Source organism: Enhydra lutris, unplaced genomic scaffold (assembly GCF_002288905.1).
Source record: "Enhydra lutris kenyoni isolate GAN:26980312 unplaced genomic scaffold, ASM228890v2 scaffoldscaffold41, whole genome shotgun sequence".
In the NCBI taxonomy this organism is placed as follows: Eukaryota; Metazoa; Chordata; class Mammalia; order Carnivora; family Mustelidae; genus Enhydra; species Enhydra lutris.
In genome coordinates, this window is record NW_019154125.1 from 157,886 (window position 1) to 173,451 (window position 15,566).

Consider the following 15,566-nt stretch of genomic DNA (forward strand, 5'->3'; position numbering starts at 1 on the left):
TGAAGTTTATCACTCCTTAGAAGAAGTATGTAATCAGAGGAGCTTTTGATTTTGTTTGTTTGTTTGTTTGTTTTTTGTTTAATAAATACATCTTTATCATTTAGGTCTGATGGCTGGGAGAAAAGCATAAAGATAGAGGCAGGGGCTATATGAAGAATATATAAAGTTCTTATATGGCCCAGCCAGCTCAGTTCATCATCTCTTCCATTATTAAGCCTTTATAAGAAATAGTGAAATAAGTTGGATTTCATTTGCTTTACCCAAACCACCCCTCCAAAATACATGGGAAGGGCAATGGAAAAAGTGAGGTAATGCTACTATAATTGCAGTTGTGAAAACCTTAACTAAAAAGCCATGGAAGGTAGATCCAGTCAGAGTTTGAGGCAGTGATTTGGATGAGGGTGGAGTGAACGTTGATTTTTGCCACATAGCTTCTGCACAAGTTGAGGCCTCCCAAAGGCCAAGCCTTATTTGCAGAATCTCAGGGCCTTTAAACATGTTGTTATTTATTCTTCCTATTGTTTATTCTACAACAACCTTATTCCTCCCACTATATCCTTTACTGGTCACCTAGACAATACCTAGTTACTCTTTGAATCTCAGCCCAAGCAAAAAGATGGCTGTTTCTACTCTCGAAGATGGAATTAGAACTCCTCACCTCCAACCCCAGCATATTACATGCACCCACAGCACATGGATATGGTATCTGTCATAGTTTTTATGTATGTAATTGTAGGACCACTTGATTAATGCTTTTCTCTCTTCATGAGCTTCAAGTTCAATGAGGGCAGGCCATTTCTTTCTTGTTCACCACTATATCCCCAGTGGCAAGCAAATAGCAACCTCCAAGTAGATAGTAGATGACAGAATAAATAAATGAAGAAGTACATAGATTTTCCAGCTTCCCCTGAATTGAGCAAAGGAATGTCAGGCATAAAATTAATGTGACCCAAAAAAAAAAAATTAATGTGATCCTGTTATATTCTAAGGCGAATATTTGGTTATCTTGATAATGACTTTTTATCCAAAATTATTTTCATATATTTCATGTTCCAACATATGTCTTAGAAGCTTGAAATTAGAAGCAATGGGAAGATTTTAGCTAGCTTGGCACATGGAAGTGTTATAAAATGCACTAGAAAAAAATTTTAAATATATCTATAGATATGTACATACATATACATACATATATACACATAAGATATATACATACATAATATATATGTGTGTGTGTATGCTCATTAGACTAAATAAGAATAGAAAGAAAAGAAAGCTTGGGTACTTCTCAAAATCTAAATTTTTCAGCACAGACTGTCTTGCACACCATGGATTAAAGGGACACTTTTGTGTGACTTCCTTCTTATAAAGCTTTTAAGTCAGAAATGTCATTCATATTTCTAAGTGCCTTATTCATCCATCTCAAATATACCTTCTTCTGATGACAGATAAGTGTGTGTGACTGGATCAATGCAAATGTATCACTGTTACTGGGGAAATTATTCAGAGTATGCCCTCTGATGTGTGACTTGAATAACCTTTAAATGCAAAAGACAATGCCTTTTTCTTAGCATCTTCTTTTCAGTGGCAAATTACAATATATGGGACTTTAATAGACCCTTTCAAGTAGTTTGCATAGTTTTCATGAACCTGATTTCTTTTCCCCTTAAGTACTTGGGAGGGAAATGGAAATAATTTTTGTTTTCAAAAAGAAGCCAGAACACATGGATTAATTTTCTACAAACCTCTGCTATCAAGATACCAATGATAAATGGTAGTAGAAGGTATGCATTAAAAAGGGGACAATACGGGACGCCTGGGTGGCTCAGTTGGTTAAGCAGCTGCCTTCGGCTCAGGTCATGATCCCAGCGTCCTGGGATCGAGTCCCACCTCAGGCTCCTTGCTCATCAGGGAGCCTGCTTCTCCCTCTGCCTCTGCCTGCCATTCTGTCTGCCCGTGCTTGCTCTCTTTCCCTCTCTCTCTCTGACAAATAAATAAATAAAATCTTTAAAAAAAAATTAAAAAAATAAAATAAAATAAAATAAAATAAATAAAAAGGGGACAATATAAAGACATGAAGCTACTATTTGTAAAGACAGAAAATAAAATATAATTTTAAGTATCTTAAGGAAAATTAAAAACACAAAACTGATTTTTTGTTCAGTTTTATACTCATGTATGCTCTTTGAGCCTGAGACTTATTGCTGACTTTTGTTACCTTTGTTCTCTGAAAGCTCCATAACCGGAAGAGTCTGACATGGTTTTCATTTATTTGTTTTAGATTCAAAATTGGATGTGTCATCTAAATAAAACTCATTCAGGTCTCATTCACATGTTCTCTATTGGAAAATCATATGAGGGAAGGTCTCTATATGTTTTAAAGGTAAAAATAATTTTTTTTTATTTAGTAAGCATAAAAACATTTATTTATTTAGTAAACATTCATCTTTTTCAAGTTTGACTTATGGGAAAAAATGAAATGGTCTTTCACAACATCTCATATTTAATATCATCTGATAATTTCCCTTAGATTTTTGGGCCATATTTAATTTTTGCCATTGAGTATTCTAGGGAATGCTATTTCTAACATAGAGTTGTTGATGCACTTAAAAATAATGGCATTCAAAATTATTGTGAGCTGGTGCTTCTTAAGGTGAACCAATGCAAAAATGTATATGTATAAGAAAGTATATGCCCTTCCCAGACTTTGACCCTACATTCTCTCCTAGCTACTTACCCAGAGCTCTCTATCTCTTCTCAGCCAAACGTCTGAAAAGTTTTCCTTATATCACTGTTTCTATTTCCTTACCTCCCATTCAGACCTTGACTCAATGGCCTTCACCCCCATGGCTCTTCTAAAATTTCTCTTGCTGAGACCAACAATGACTCCTAGTTGGTTCTCCTTTGTCTCTGACCATACCCTCCTGTCTCACTCACTGGCCCCTCTCCCCTTGCCCTTCCCATGGGTTCTGATCATCCCAGAACTCTCTGCTCAGATCTATACTCTCCTTCTACCAACCTCTCTAGATGGACACTTCCACCTCCATGGTTTCAACAATCATTCCAGAAATTTCTATTTAATTGGGGTCCCCTCTCTGGAGCTTTACATTCGTATGTCATTACCTACTTGACCTTCTCATCTCAATTTTCACAAAAGCACCTCAGACTCAAAATGGCACCATTCTGTGACTGCAGTCAAGAAGCATGAACATCATCCTAAATTCCTCTTTATTTTTACCACTTCCTTTAAATCTACCACTGAGAACTGACAATTCTCTCTTCTAAATATCTTTTGGATCTGCTGCAGTTCCTTCTCTTGTCTTCCTTACTCTTGCCCTAACTTATCTCTGGATCTCATCTCCATGGACTATCGCAATAAAGCATTCAGTACGGAGTTCCTTTCAAGTTCCTATCCTCGCCCCTCTCATACTCTAATCCGTCACTACTGTCAGCATGACCTTGTGTCCATCCGTGCCTTTGTCTCTCTATCTCACAGACATACCCCTCTCCCATGAAATACACGATGAAACCTTATCTCTTTTACATAAGATCCAGGGATTTCACGTGTTCTCTGCCTCTGTGTCCCGTTTCATTTGCCATTTCTTCTTCATACCCCAAAAACAGTTCTTCAAAGAGGATGTGTCCAGATTCTCTTCCAAGCTTGAGAATCTGGACAAGCTTCTCAAGCTTCAAGTCTTATCCAACTACTCAAGTGTTCCTCCCCTGAAAAGCTTTATTTTATTCTCTGGGAAAATTAGACATTACACCCCATGCTCCCTAAGCAACTTATGCATGTCCATATCACAATGATTGATTGTTCCCATTTCTGCCCTCCCTATTAGCATATAAACTCTTTGTCTTTTCATCTTTGAATCTCCAGTGTCAAGCACAGTATCAAAAAAGGATCTCCTGAAGTATTACTTGAGTGAAGTAATGAATGAAAACTAGGTCCCCTATGAATATAATGTTAATAGCTACCTATTTGTTATTGAGTTAAAAACCTCATTTAAGTAATATTGATATAATGACATTATAAAGAAAACTCTGTCACTTGATTTTACAAATCAATTTGCTTTGCTTTCCCATTTTGTGTTGTAATAAAATTTGACTTTGTACAGCAATAAAACTTAATTATTGCTGGGGTACCTGGTGGCTCAGTCAGTTAAGTGTCTGCTTTCAGCTCTGGTCATGATTCCAGGGTCCTGGGATCGAGCCCTGCATTGTGCTCATTGGGGAGTCTGCTTCTCTCTCTACCCCTTCCCCCGCTCCTGCTCTCTCTTTCTCAAATAAATAAAATCCTTTAAAAAAATTTTAAAAACATAATTATTGCTTTAAGAAATACTCTTTGTGATTCTGATTCTCTTGGAGGAGGGGGTTAGGAGGAAGAGGAATTTAGCTTTTTACTTAACAATCACATATGATATTGAAGGAGAAGCAAATTTGGGGCACCTGGGTGGCTCAACCAGTTAAGCATCCAGCTCTTGATTTCAGCTTAGGTCATGGTCTTGGGGTCATGAGATCAAGCCCTAAATCAGGCTCTGCACTCAGTGTGGAATCTGCCTGGGATTCTCTCTCTCCCTCTCCCTCAGCCGCTCCTCCGGCTCACACACGTGCTCTTGCTATAAATAAATAAGTAAAATCTTTTAAAAAGAGAAAGAGAAGCAAACTTATTTAAGGGATTGCCCTTTTTTGTCTATTTTCCTGTTAGATTTGTAATTAAGGCAATACATTTATTATTTCTACATAAACAGGCCTGGACTTCAGAAATAGATAGGAAATTTCTGTATCTTTTTTGTGGGCTATCTAATGACTCAAACTATAGTGAAGAACTGCACTGAAATCTTATTAAATTATGTTGATCAATGACTTTAAAAATAAAAGCCTGAGTTGGTTACTATAAATGCTCTTGTTTTCAGCTGGGCAGAAGGTCACGAACTTACAAAAGAGCTGTCTGGATAGACTGTGGTATTCATGCAAGAGAATGGATTGGTCCTGCTTTTTGCCAGTGGTTTGTAAAAGAAGTAAGTTAAACCCTTTATACAATGTCCGTTTCAACTAACTATTGCTTCCCATGTGTTTTTATTCTGCTCAAGAAGCAAAACCAGGAACTTAAAGCCAGCAATACCTGATTGAATGATAACACCTTGATTTTGGCGGGTTACTTTCATGGTTCTGAAAATTCCTCATTACTCTGGTTCAGTTTATCCTCACCTCTGTCCTCAGAGGTTGGAGTTACCAGCCCTCATTAAAAGAAAGGATCAGAGTTTCAGAGCATTTATTAGTTTGTGGACAAATTAGGAACCAACCAGGCAACTGATTTATGGTAAAAGGCTAAACATCTAATTTATGGTGCTCCAGAGCAGTTTCTCATACAATATCAAACTTGGAAAATTCTGTACCACTTATCACAATGATCTCATATATGTAACAATAAAGGGATGAGCAAACAATTGCATTTTGCTTTCCTGCTATAGATCTGTAATATAACACCAAAGCCCCTTTGCGTCTATGGATTTTACGTTCTCAGTTTTACTACTTTTCAGTAATTCTAATGGTTGAAGATTCATTGTGATTTCTTATCAGAGGTTTCATTTAAATTATAACTCTTCTGAGGCTAGTGTATCAAGTGGGTCCCTATTCCAAGCATGGGTCAATGGAGGGAACCTCATGGACCAACATCTTAATCTGCTTTGTTATTTTCTATTCATCATCCAGAATGCAATGATTTCCATGGCTATTTTTAAACTTATTTGGTTTTTTTGGAAGATTCTTAAAATCAACCACTAGTACTGGTAATGAAAGTGAAGAAGTCTAAGGATATGAAGTTTCAAAGCCAGAAAATAACCCTACAAATTTCTTTAGTCCTATATTTATAGGGAACCATTAAGAACACAAAAGATCTTTAAATATTTTAGTTCTATTTCACTGTTTTTTGTGGGAAAATTAGGTGCCCTGCTGAGGTTTGTGATTTTGAGAGCGCTCTTTCTCTTGGGAAAATATACCTCATAAGTGTCAAAAATGTACTAAATTTGCAAAATCTGCCTCCTGCCACTACCATACCCACATACATATCTTCAATTTTATAAATATGATGTAGTAACAAAAATTTTTAAATCATTCCCACTCAGTGCATTTAGGAATTCATATTCTCTTAAAATAAAATTTCATCCTGGTAGGACAAATGCAAAATCTAATAAATCAATTCTAGGAGCATCCGGGTGATGCTCAGTTGAGCATGAAACTCCTGGTTTCAGCTCAGGTCTGATCTCAGGGTCATGAAATCAAGCGCTGTGTCAGACTCTGCACTCTGTGTGGAGTCTGCTTGTCCCTCTCCTTCTGTCCTTCCCCTCTGCCCCTCTTCCTGCTCATGCAAGCACGCTTTCTCTAAAATAAATAAAATCTTTAAGAAAAAGAAATTAACTCTATTACCTTGTGTTAAATATCTGTTGTTATACATACAACATATTGCCTGCTTTCTTAAGTTTCAAAAAGAAAAAGAAGAAAATTGGATAAGTATAGAACATCTGTTGTTAATAAACTGTGGTCTTATGTTAAAGGATGTAGGAATGTATGTCCCAAACATTTTACCTTACCCTCACATGTGTAACTTCTTTACAACACCTAAACTTACTTTACTGGTTCATGTGGTTGTCTGTCTCTTCCTGTACCAATGCCAAGGGCAGATACTATCCTGTTCATTGTTAAATCCTCAGAACCTACAAAATACGAGGTATATAACCAATCTTCAAATATTAGTTAACGAATGGGAATAATGAGAATCCAGTGATAATGATGTGGAAAGATTTCAGGGAGAAGACTTGTCCAATCATCTCATAGGAAATAAATGGTACCACCTGGACTTTTACAATGCACAATCTGTACAGCCATATATGACAACCCTATACCCAAGCTAAGTTTCCAAGAAAGAGGATAACACAGTATAAACATGGAAAAAGGATGAGGCATATATAATGACTGTCAATCAAGGGTTGTTGACTTTAGAGGAAGAAAAAGAAGCATCGATTAAGATTAGGCTCCATTTCACCCAAGAAGGAAAAGGCCTCATTCTTCTTTCACCAGGCCATCGTCAAGCACGCACATGACTCTGGCCGTTTCCATGTCTCTGCTACTCTTTCCACACCCCTATCACTCTCGCAGTTTCAGGCTGCCCACGTGCTCCTCCACTTAATCACTTAAATTTCACCTCTGAGTCAGGGCAGCAACCAGAAATTGGGAAAAGAAGCCTTAGAGGTCACTAGTATCTGTGACCTTGTGGAAGCAGTGGGGCTGCCAAGGGGGTAGAAGTGACTGGAGTGGTTTAATATTTACACTTTACAGGCTTGTAAGAGATGCTCTCATCTTGCTTCTTTGAAGGCTCCTTCCCATTTATGGTGGTAGTGGGGACAAGGAGAAAAGGAATGTCAATGATTTCAATAACTTTAAACCTGCCAAGCATTAGAACACCATCTCTTCTACACTAATTCATTCTCTTATTAATCCTCAGTCTCCCAAAGCAGACAGGAGGCGTCTGGTCCAAGAGGGGTTCCGGGCAGTGTCCCTTCCACAGGCCATCTTCCCTCTAGCCCAGAAGTCCAATGGCTTTCAACTCATCTCATTTCTGTGCCTTCTCTAGGGGCACCAGGGAACTTCTGGGCTCTTTCTCTGCCTTCTAGGAGGCTCTAAGGGGCTGGGTCTAGTGCTCTCAGCCAGCTTATACCACACTGCCAGTTGTCTCCTCCTGCACTTGAACATATTGGCACGGGAGGATCAAGTGAGGTGATGTCCTCTCAGAGAGATACATGGTGAACAGAATAGAGGTCCTCTTTCTTCCATTGTTTACCCTAATCTCTCAGTAGTTTCTACCATCTCTTGATTTCCCTGGAATTTCAACCCCAGGAGAGGGGGGTGGGTCAGAAGCCAAACATTTGGCTTCCCACTTCTGTCTTTCTTGAATGTTTTCCCCAAACCAAAGGGCCTAAAACAACATTGATAACCTGATATGGTTTCTGTGGGCCAGCCATCCAGGTGCAACTAGCCAGGTACCTGTGGCTCAGGATCTCTCACAATGCTGCAGTCAAGATGTCATCTGGAACTTCAGTTATCTCCAGGCTTGTTGGGGGAAAATCTGCTTTTGAGCTCACTCAGGTGGCTGTTAGCAGCCAGAGGCCCTCCATTGCTGTAAGCAAGAAATATTCATTCCTTGCCACATGGGCCTCTCCATAATACAGCCCACAGCAAGCAGCCTGGCTTCCCTAGGAACAGAGGAGGGAGGGAGGAGGGAAGGAGAGAAAGCAAGCCCAAGAGGAGACCAGTCTCTTTGTAAACTAACCTCAGAAGTGACATCCTATCACTTTTGCCGTATTCTGTCCTTTAGAAGTGAGTCAGTAGTTCCTGACTACGTCCAAGAGGTAGAGTATGGAACACAAAACTGTGTACCAAAATGGGAATCATTGGAGACCCTTAAAGGCTGCCCTCCACACTTTGGTGGGACTTTACCTCAGCTAGCCACCACTATAATCTTTGCATCCTTACTAGAACATGAACTAGGAGAACATTTTATCAAGCCCTTCTGGGATCCTTACAGCAGCTTGCCTAGAAGTTCCTTGCATAAGGGTGCCTGTGTGGCTCAGTCAGTTCAGCATCTGACTCTTGATTTCGGTTCAGGTCGTGATCACATGATCGGTGAAATCCAGCCCAGCGTCTGGTTCTGCACTTGAGTGGGAAGCCTGTCTAGGAATCTCTCTCTCTGCCCCCTCCCCCACTTGCATGTGTGTGTGCCTTCTCCCTTTCTCTCTCTCAAAAAAAGAAGAACAAGAAGTGGTAGAAGTAGTAGTAGTAGTAGTAGTAGTAGTAGTAGTAGTAGTAGTAGTGGTAGTAGTAGTAGAAGTTATTTGCACAGCAGTTGATAATTAGACAACCCTGGTTTGGAATGGAAGCTCTGAAATTCACTAGCTGTGTGATCTTGTGGCAAGTTGTTTACCCTCTCTGAACCTCAGTAATATATGACACACTGGGTTATTGGGACAATTAATTGATAAATAAAATACACTTAAAAAATACACTTAATTGCTTGCCTTATAATCCCTTAATCAAATCAATTCTCAGTAGCAGTAGTATCAGCAATTTGATTTTTTTTTTTTATGTTTAACATTGAAAAATACTCTGTTACACTCATACTGCTATAGGGAACTTCAATAAGAACCATGTAGCATCCGTTAAATAATGGAGTGGAACTCAAATAAAAGGAGCAATGGGTAGGGCTTGCTTAAGGGGTAAGCACAGGAGCTTTTGTGCTCTGGTTGTGAGTGTTGGTGGCTGCTGGGAAATGGAACCAGACCTGCAGGGGACCCAAGAACTTGGGAGTCTGGCCTATGCACCCTTGCTCCCTTCTTGGGTTTCTGGGGTTTCAGGGGAGCCTTTGGCCCTTGAGGGTATTTGGAGGCTGTGCCCAGAAGAGCAGGAGCAGGAGGGCCCCCGGAGACAGGCTGTACCTTGGGCCCAGAGTTAGCCAGCTTCTGCCTGAGGCAATGGTTTTCTTCCTTCAGCCTTTGGAACTCACTCTCTGCCCTCAGAACAGCCTTCTGGCTCTCCTCACTTCTCCTCTCCAACAAGAGGCACTCCCAGCCATGCAAGGAGGAGATTTTCTGCCATTCTTAGCACAGGTCGTGGGCCATCTTCTTCTGGAGGCCTAAGTTCCAGTGGGCAGCATCCGCCTTCCTGCGCACCTTGGCAAGTTCGTTCTTCACTTGCAGGCAGCGTGCCTTCTTCTCCACCATCTTCCTCTCCAGGTGTTTGATGTGCTCTTCGCACAGCTTAGGCTCTGCCTCCAGCTTCAGGCACAACTTCTGAATCTCAATTTCCAGGAGGGTGTTTTGAAGGTGAAAAGATACTTGCTCAGCTTGGTGGATTGTTTTGTTTCTTGGGAGCTCTTCATTCCTCTTGATGTGACTTCTTCAGTGCCCTGGGTGGCTTTCCTTTGTTCACGGGGCTCCCGCCTGAGGGCACAGGGTCAGTGGAGGAGGAGCCAGTCTCCACCTGCCTCCTTGAGCCTCCACCTTCCAGATGTTCTCTAAGCAGCTCTAGCAGATGCATCTCCTTCAGTATGATCTGGCTTAAGGTATGGCATTGGCTCTGGCCCTCACCGGTGGCCTGCCGCCGCACTCCCCATCAGGAAGCTCAGGCCCGCCTACCTCCCCTGCCTCTTCCTGCACTCTCTGTCCACAGCTGCCAATGTCCTGAACCAGCGGGTCTGCACTTCCCTGCAGATCAGGGCTGTCCTTGAAGCCTTCTGGCATTTTCCTCGCAGGGGGTTCTCCATTGTCCTGGGCTGCTCCAGAGACGGGATTTTCATCAGTCAGCTGGTGAGGGCTCTTCAACAGCCTTTCCCAAACTCCCTTCACAAGTTGCGTAGCGTTTTCCACTGAAAAGTACCCGACATCTTGATTCAGGGCAGCCAGAGCAAGAATCTGTAACGGGAGAGGACTGGCCTTCTGCTCAGATGATGCGACGGCTCCACAGGCTTGTGCGTCCAGGTCAGTCTTCTCCATGTCTTTTCCAGATACTTCATTCTGGGCACAATGCCCCTTTCTTCTTCTTAGGCTGAGTCCACACTTTACCGTAATGAACAACACCACTGCAGTGCACACCAGGATCTCCCAGGCAAACCCAGAGACTCGTGGCTCATGCTGCAAACGTTCGTATATCACCAACCCAACAGCCCACAGCTGCTCCAGGACAGCCCACAGTGGCTCCAGAACTGTGTGGGGAGACATTGTAATGGCCACCAGCTGGTTCCAAAGAGCCTTGTGGCTTTGTCTCCAATCACCAGTGAGTGTCCTATGGGCCACTAGTAACTACTTGGAACCCCTAGGAGGGTTCTGTCTCCAAAGCAAACCAGTGCCTGGCAACAGGAACTGAGGGTAGTTGGGGTGGGGGAGGTGCACCTGAGTCACCAATGCAAACCAGTACTGGCAACAGGAGCTGATAATAGTTGGGGTGGGTGTGGGGTACCTGAGTTCTAGCCATGGCTAGTCTTACATGCCCAGAGTTATGCATAGCACTTAATTTATGCCTCCAATAATTCTACATTGCAGGGCAAATTTTGCCAGCATTTTTATTCATAGAATGTTTAGAAAGTGACTGAGGAAATATTTGATTTCCAAGTAAGAATGGCTTTCCCAAGCATAAAAGCAAAGGAGAAAGTCATAAAGGAAATGATTGACAGCTCTGACTTAATGAAAACATTATAGAGGAGTATTTAATGATAAGGAAAACTGTCTATGACATGTTTTATCTTTTATTATAATCTTATCATTTATTATTATTTATCAAAAAATAGAAGACCAGCATGGATGTTATAATTTCAATATGGTAAAATTTGTATCTGAAATATATACATATGAGCAATATGCTAAATACTAAAAGAATTATGAGTGATTTTTATTTTCTTCATTCTTTTCTGAATTTTCCAAATTTTCTATATTAAGCAGAACTTTAAAACAAATTTAACCCATCCAACACTGAATGCATTTCATTCTTGAATTCCTTCATGAATTCATATATTCCTACAAGTATTTTAGAGTTAGTGGTTGAATTCTACTTAACTCAGTAGCATACCAAAGATAAAATGAATATTTGTGATGATCCAGGGGAAAATTGAGACAAAAATAGTCTGAAATGGAAAGTTCTTTCAGACTTTGAAGAACTATGATATAGGTGAATCTAATTTGATTCTGTCAGAGAAAGATAGAAGTACACATAAAAATTTTTTTAAAGAAAAATCCTCTTAGTTTCCCAGGTAAGTCACTATATTCCTCTGCTCCTACCTAATTTGAAAACTCACCCTTCCAGGTCCAGCCCATTACACTGGAAAACCACCTCCATTACACATTCCCACCCATCTATACTTGGCACCAGTGATGGTTAATTCTGGTCCCAAAATCTGGCATGTGATTCAGAGGTTTTAAGTAGATTATCTAAATAGCCAAAACTAGGAGTGGAGACTTTCAGGGAAGGGGGTTATTTCTAAGAACAGATGATGATTCTGAGTGTGGTAAATATAACTATTTGGAGAGTATGGTGGGTTATGGGTATAGGATGGAGATTTACGGAAGACTTGGTAGTTGTGTAAGAAGTCTTCCAACCAGGAAGCTTTCCAGAATGTGAAGGCCCTTTGTCCCAGGATCCAAAAGCGTTCTAAGGAATACATCTTTGGATAAGCATCTCTTTCAGTCTCTTTATGTCTTCCTGGTTACTAAAGGTAAAAATAAATTCCCTCTAATGTAAGTGTGAAACTCAGTTTTTGTTCAAAAATGAGCCACTAAAAATAAGCCTTTTAAAGATAGCTTATATTGTATGTATAAAATGTCCAAAACTATGGAATAAATAAGTAATTGAGACAGTTATTAAGCCTAGGTCACATTTTTTTTTTTAATTTAAAATTTAGGTAGCTAACATACAGTGCAATATTGGCTCTGGAGAAGTCACTGACTCATCACTTACATACAATACCCAGTGCTCATCGTAACAAATGTCCTCCTTAACACCCATCACCCATCTAGCCCATCCCCCACCCACCTCCCTCCATCAACCCCATTTTTTCTCTATTGTTAAAAGTCTCTTATGGCTTGTTTCCCTCTCTTTTTCTTTCTCCCTTCCCTCTTGTTCATCTGTTTTCTTTCTTAAATTCTACATATGAGTGAGATAATTTGGCAGTTGTCTTTCTTGACTGACTTATTTCACTTAACATAATACACTCTAGCTCCATCCATGTCATTGCAAATGGTAAGATTTCATTCTTTTTGATGGCTGAGTAATATTCCGTGTGTGTGTGTGTGTGTGTGTGTGTGTGTGTGTGTGTGTGTGTGTACTGCTTTTTTATCCATTCATCAGTTGATGGACAGTTAGGCTGTCTCCATAGTTTGGCTATTGTTGATAATGCTGCTATAAACATCAAGGTACATGTACCCCTTTGAATCTGTATTTGTGTATCTTTTGGGTAAATACCTAGTAGTGCAATTCCTGGATTATAGGATCTATTTTTTAGCTTTTTAAAGAACCTCCATACTATTCTCCAGAGTAGCTGCACCAGTTTGTGTTCCCACCAACAATCCAAGAGGGTTCCCCTTTCTCATATCCTTACCAACACTTGGGGGTTTTTTTGTGGTGTTAATTTTAGTCATTCTGACAGGTGTGAGATGCTACCTCATCATGATTCTGATTTGTATTTTCCTGATGATGAGTGATGTTGAGCACCTTTTCATGTGTCTGTAAGTCATCTGGATGTCTTCTTTGGAAAAATGTCTTTTTATGTCTTCTGCCCATTTCTTAACTGGATTATTTGTTTTTTGGGTGTTGAGTTTGATAACTTCTTGGTAGATTTTGAATAGTAACCCTTTATCAGATATGTCATTTGTAAATATCTTCTCTCATTCTGTAAACTGCCTTTTAGTTTTTCTATTTCCTTCACTGTTCAGAAGCTTATCTTGATGAAGTCCCAATAGTTTATTTTTGCTTTTATTTTCCTTGTCTCCAGAGATGTACCTAGTAAAAAGGTAAAAAAGTTGATAGCCATGGTCAATGTCAAAGATGTTTCTGCCTGTGTTTTTCTCTGAAATGTTGATGCTTTACTGTCTCACATTTAGTCTTTTATCCATTTTGAATTTATTTTTGTGTGGTGTGAGAAAGTGGCCCAGTTTCATTGTTCTCCATGTTGCTATCTGGTTTTCTTAACACCATTTGTTAAAGAGACTGTCTTCTTTCCATCAAATATCCTTTCCTACAAACTAATCCAAAGATTAGTTGCCCATATAGTTGTGGGTCCATTTCTCCATTCTCTATTCTCTTCCATTGATCTATGGGTCTGTTTTTGTTATAGTACCACACTGTCTTGATGACTACAGCTTTGTAATATAGCTTAAAATCCAGAATCATGACTCCTCCAGTTTTGTTTTTCTTTTTCAGAATTGCTTTTGCTATTTGGGGCCTTCTGTGATTCCATATAAATTTGAGGATTATTTGTTCTAGTTCTGTGAAAAATGCTGGTACTTTGATAGGGATTGCATTAAATGTATAAATTGCCTTGGGTCATATAGACATTTTGATCATGTTTGTTCTTCTAATCCATGAGCATGAAGGGCTTTTCCATTTCTTTGCTTCTTCTTCAATTTCTTTGATGAGTAGACTCCATAGTTTTCAGAGTATAGATCTTTTTACTTCTTTAGTTAGATTTATTTCTAGGTATCTTGTTGTTTTGTGGTGCTACTGCAAATGGGATCAAATTTTTTATTTCTTTTTCTGCTGCTTCATTATCGGTTAAAGAACATCCTACCAAAGAATAAATGGGTTAACTAGGAAATTAAAGAAGAATTTTAAAAACACATGAAGCAAGTGAAAATGAAAGTGTGACATCCCAAAATCCTTGGGATGCCACAAAAGCAGTACTAAGAGGGAAGTGTATTGCAGTGTATACCTACCTCAAGAAGCAAGAAAAGTTTCAAATAAACAACTTAACTTTACACAAAAAGGAGTTAGAAAAGGAACAGAAAATAAAATCTAAAGCCAGCAGAAGGGAAATAATAAAGATTAAAGTAGAAATAAATGATATGGAAGCAATTAACAACAACAACAAAAAAAAACAGTAGAATGGAGGGGTGTCTGTGTGGCTCACTCAGTTAAACATCTGCCTTCAGCTCAGGTCATGATTTCAGGGTCCTGGGATCAAGCCCACTTTCCCTCTCCTTCTGCCTGCTACTCTCCCTGCTATGTTTGCTCTCTCTCCCTCCCCCCCCCTCTGTCAAATAAATAAATCTTAAAAATGAAATTTTAATGAAACTAAGAGTTAGTTCTTGGAAAGAATTAATAAATTGATAAACCCCTAGCCAGACGTATCAACAAGAAAAGAGAAAGGACCCAAATACATAAAATCATGAATGATAGAGGAGAGATCACAACCAACACCACAGAAATACAAACAATTATAAGAGAATACTATGAAAAATTATATGCCAACAAACCGGACAACCTAGAAGAAATGGACAAAGTCCTAGAAACTTAACAAACTGCTGAAACTGAAACAGGAAGAAAGAGAAAATTTGAATAGACCCATAAGCAGCAAAGACATTGAATCAATAATCAAAAATCTCGCAACAAACAAAAGTCCTAGGCCGACTGGTTTCCTAGAGAAATTCTACCAGACATTTAAAGAAGACTTAATACCTAGTCTTCTCAAACTGTTCCAAAAAACAGAAATGGAAAAAAATCTTCCAAACTCATTCTATGAAACCAGCATCCCCTTGATTCCAAAACCAGACAAAGACCCACTAAAAAGAATTACAGGCCAATATTACTGATGAACATGAATTGAAAAATTCTCAGTTAAATACTAGCAAGTCAAATTCAACAGTACGTTAAAAGAATTATTTGTCATGATCAGGTGAGATTTTTTCCTGGGCTGCAGGGGTGGTTCAATACTCCCAAATCATCAATGTGATATACCATATTAATAAAAGAAAGGGTAAGAACCATATAATCCTCTCAATAGATGCAGAAAAGGCATTTGACAAAATACA

The 15,566-nt window shown here is 39.4% G+C and overlaps 1 protein-coding gene across 1 annotated transcript in view; it reads left to right on the top strand.

The window, feature by feature from the left end:
* LOC111155383 (carboxypeptidase A6) overlaps nt 1–15,566 on the top strand; it is an 88,310-nt gene that overhangs the window by 7,217 nt on the left and 65,527 nt on the right. The window contains exons 2-4 of the mRNA XM_022515534.1: nt 6–25; nt 2,279–2,380; nt 4,914–5,018. Of these exons, the coding sequence (XP_022371242.1) occupies nt 6–25; nt 2,279–2,380; nt 4,914–5,018 (227 nt within the window). The remainder of the gene's footprint in view (nt 1–5; nt 26–2,278; nt 2,381–4,913; nt 5,019–15,566) is intronic.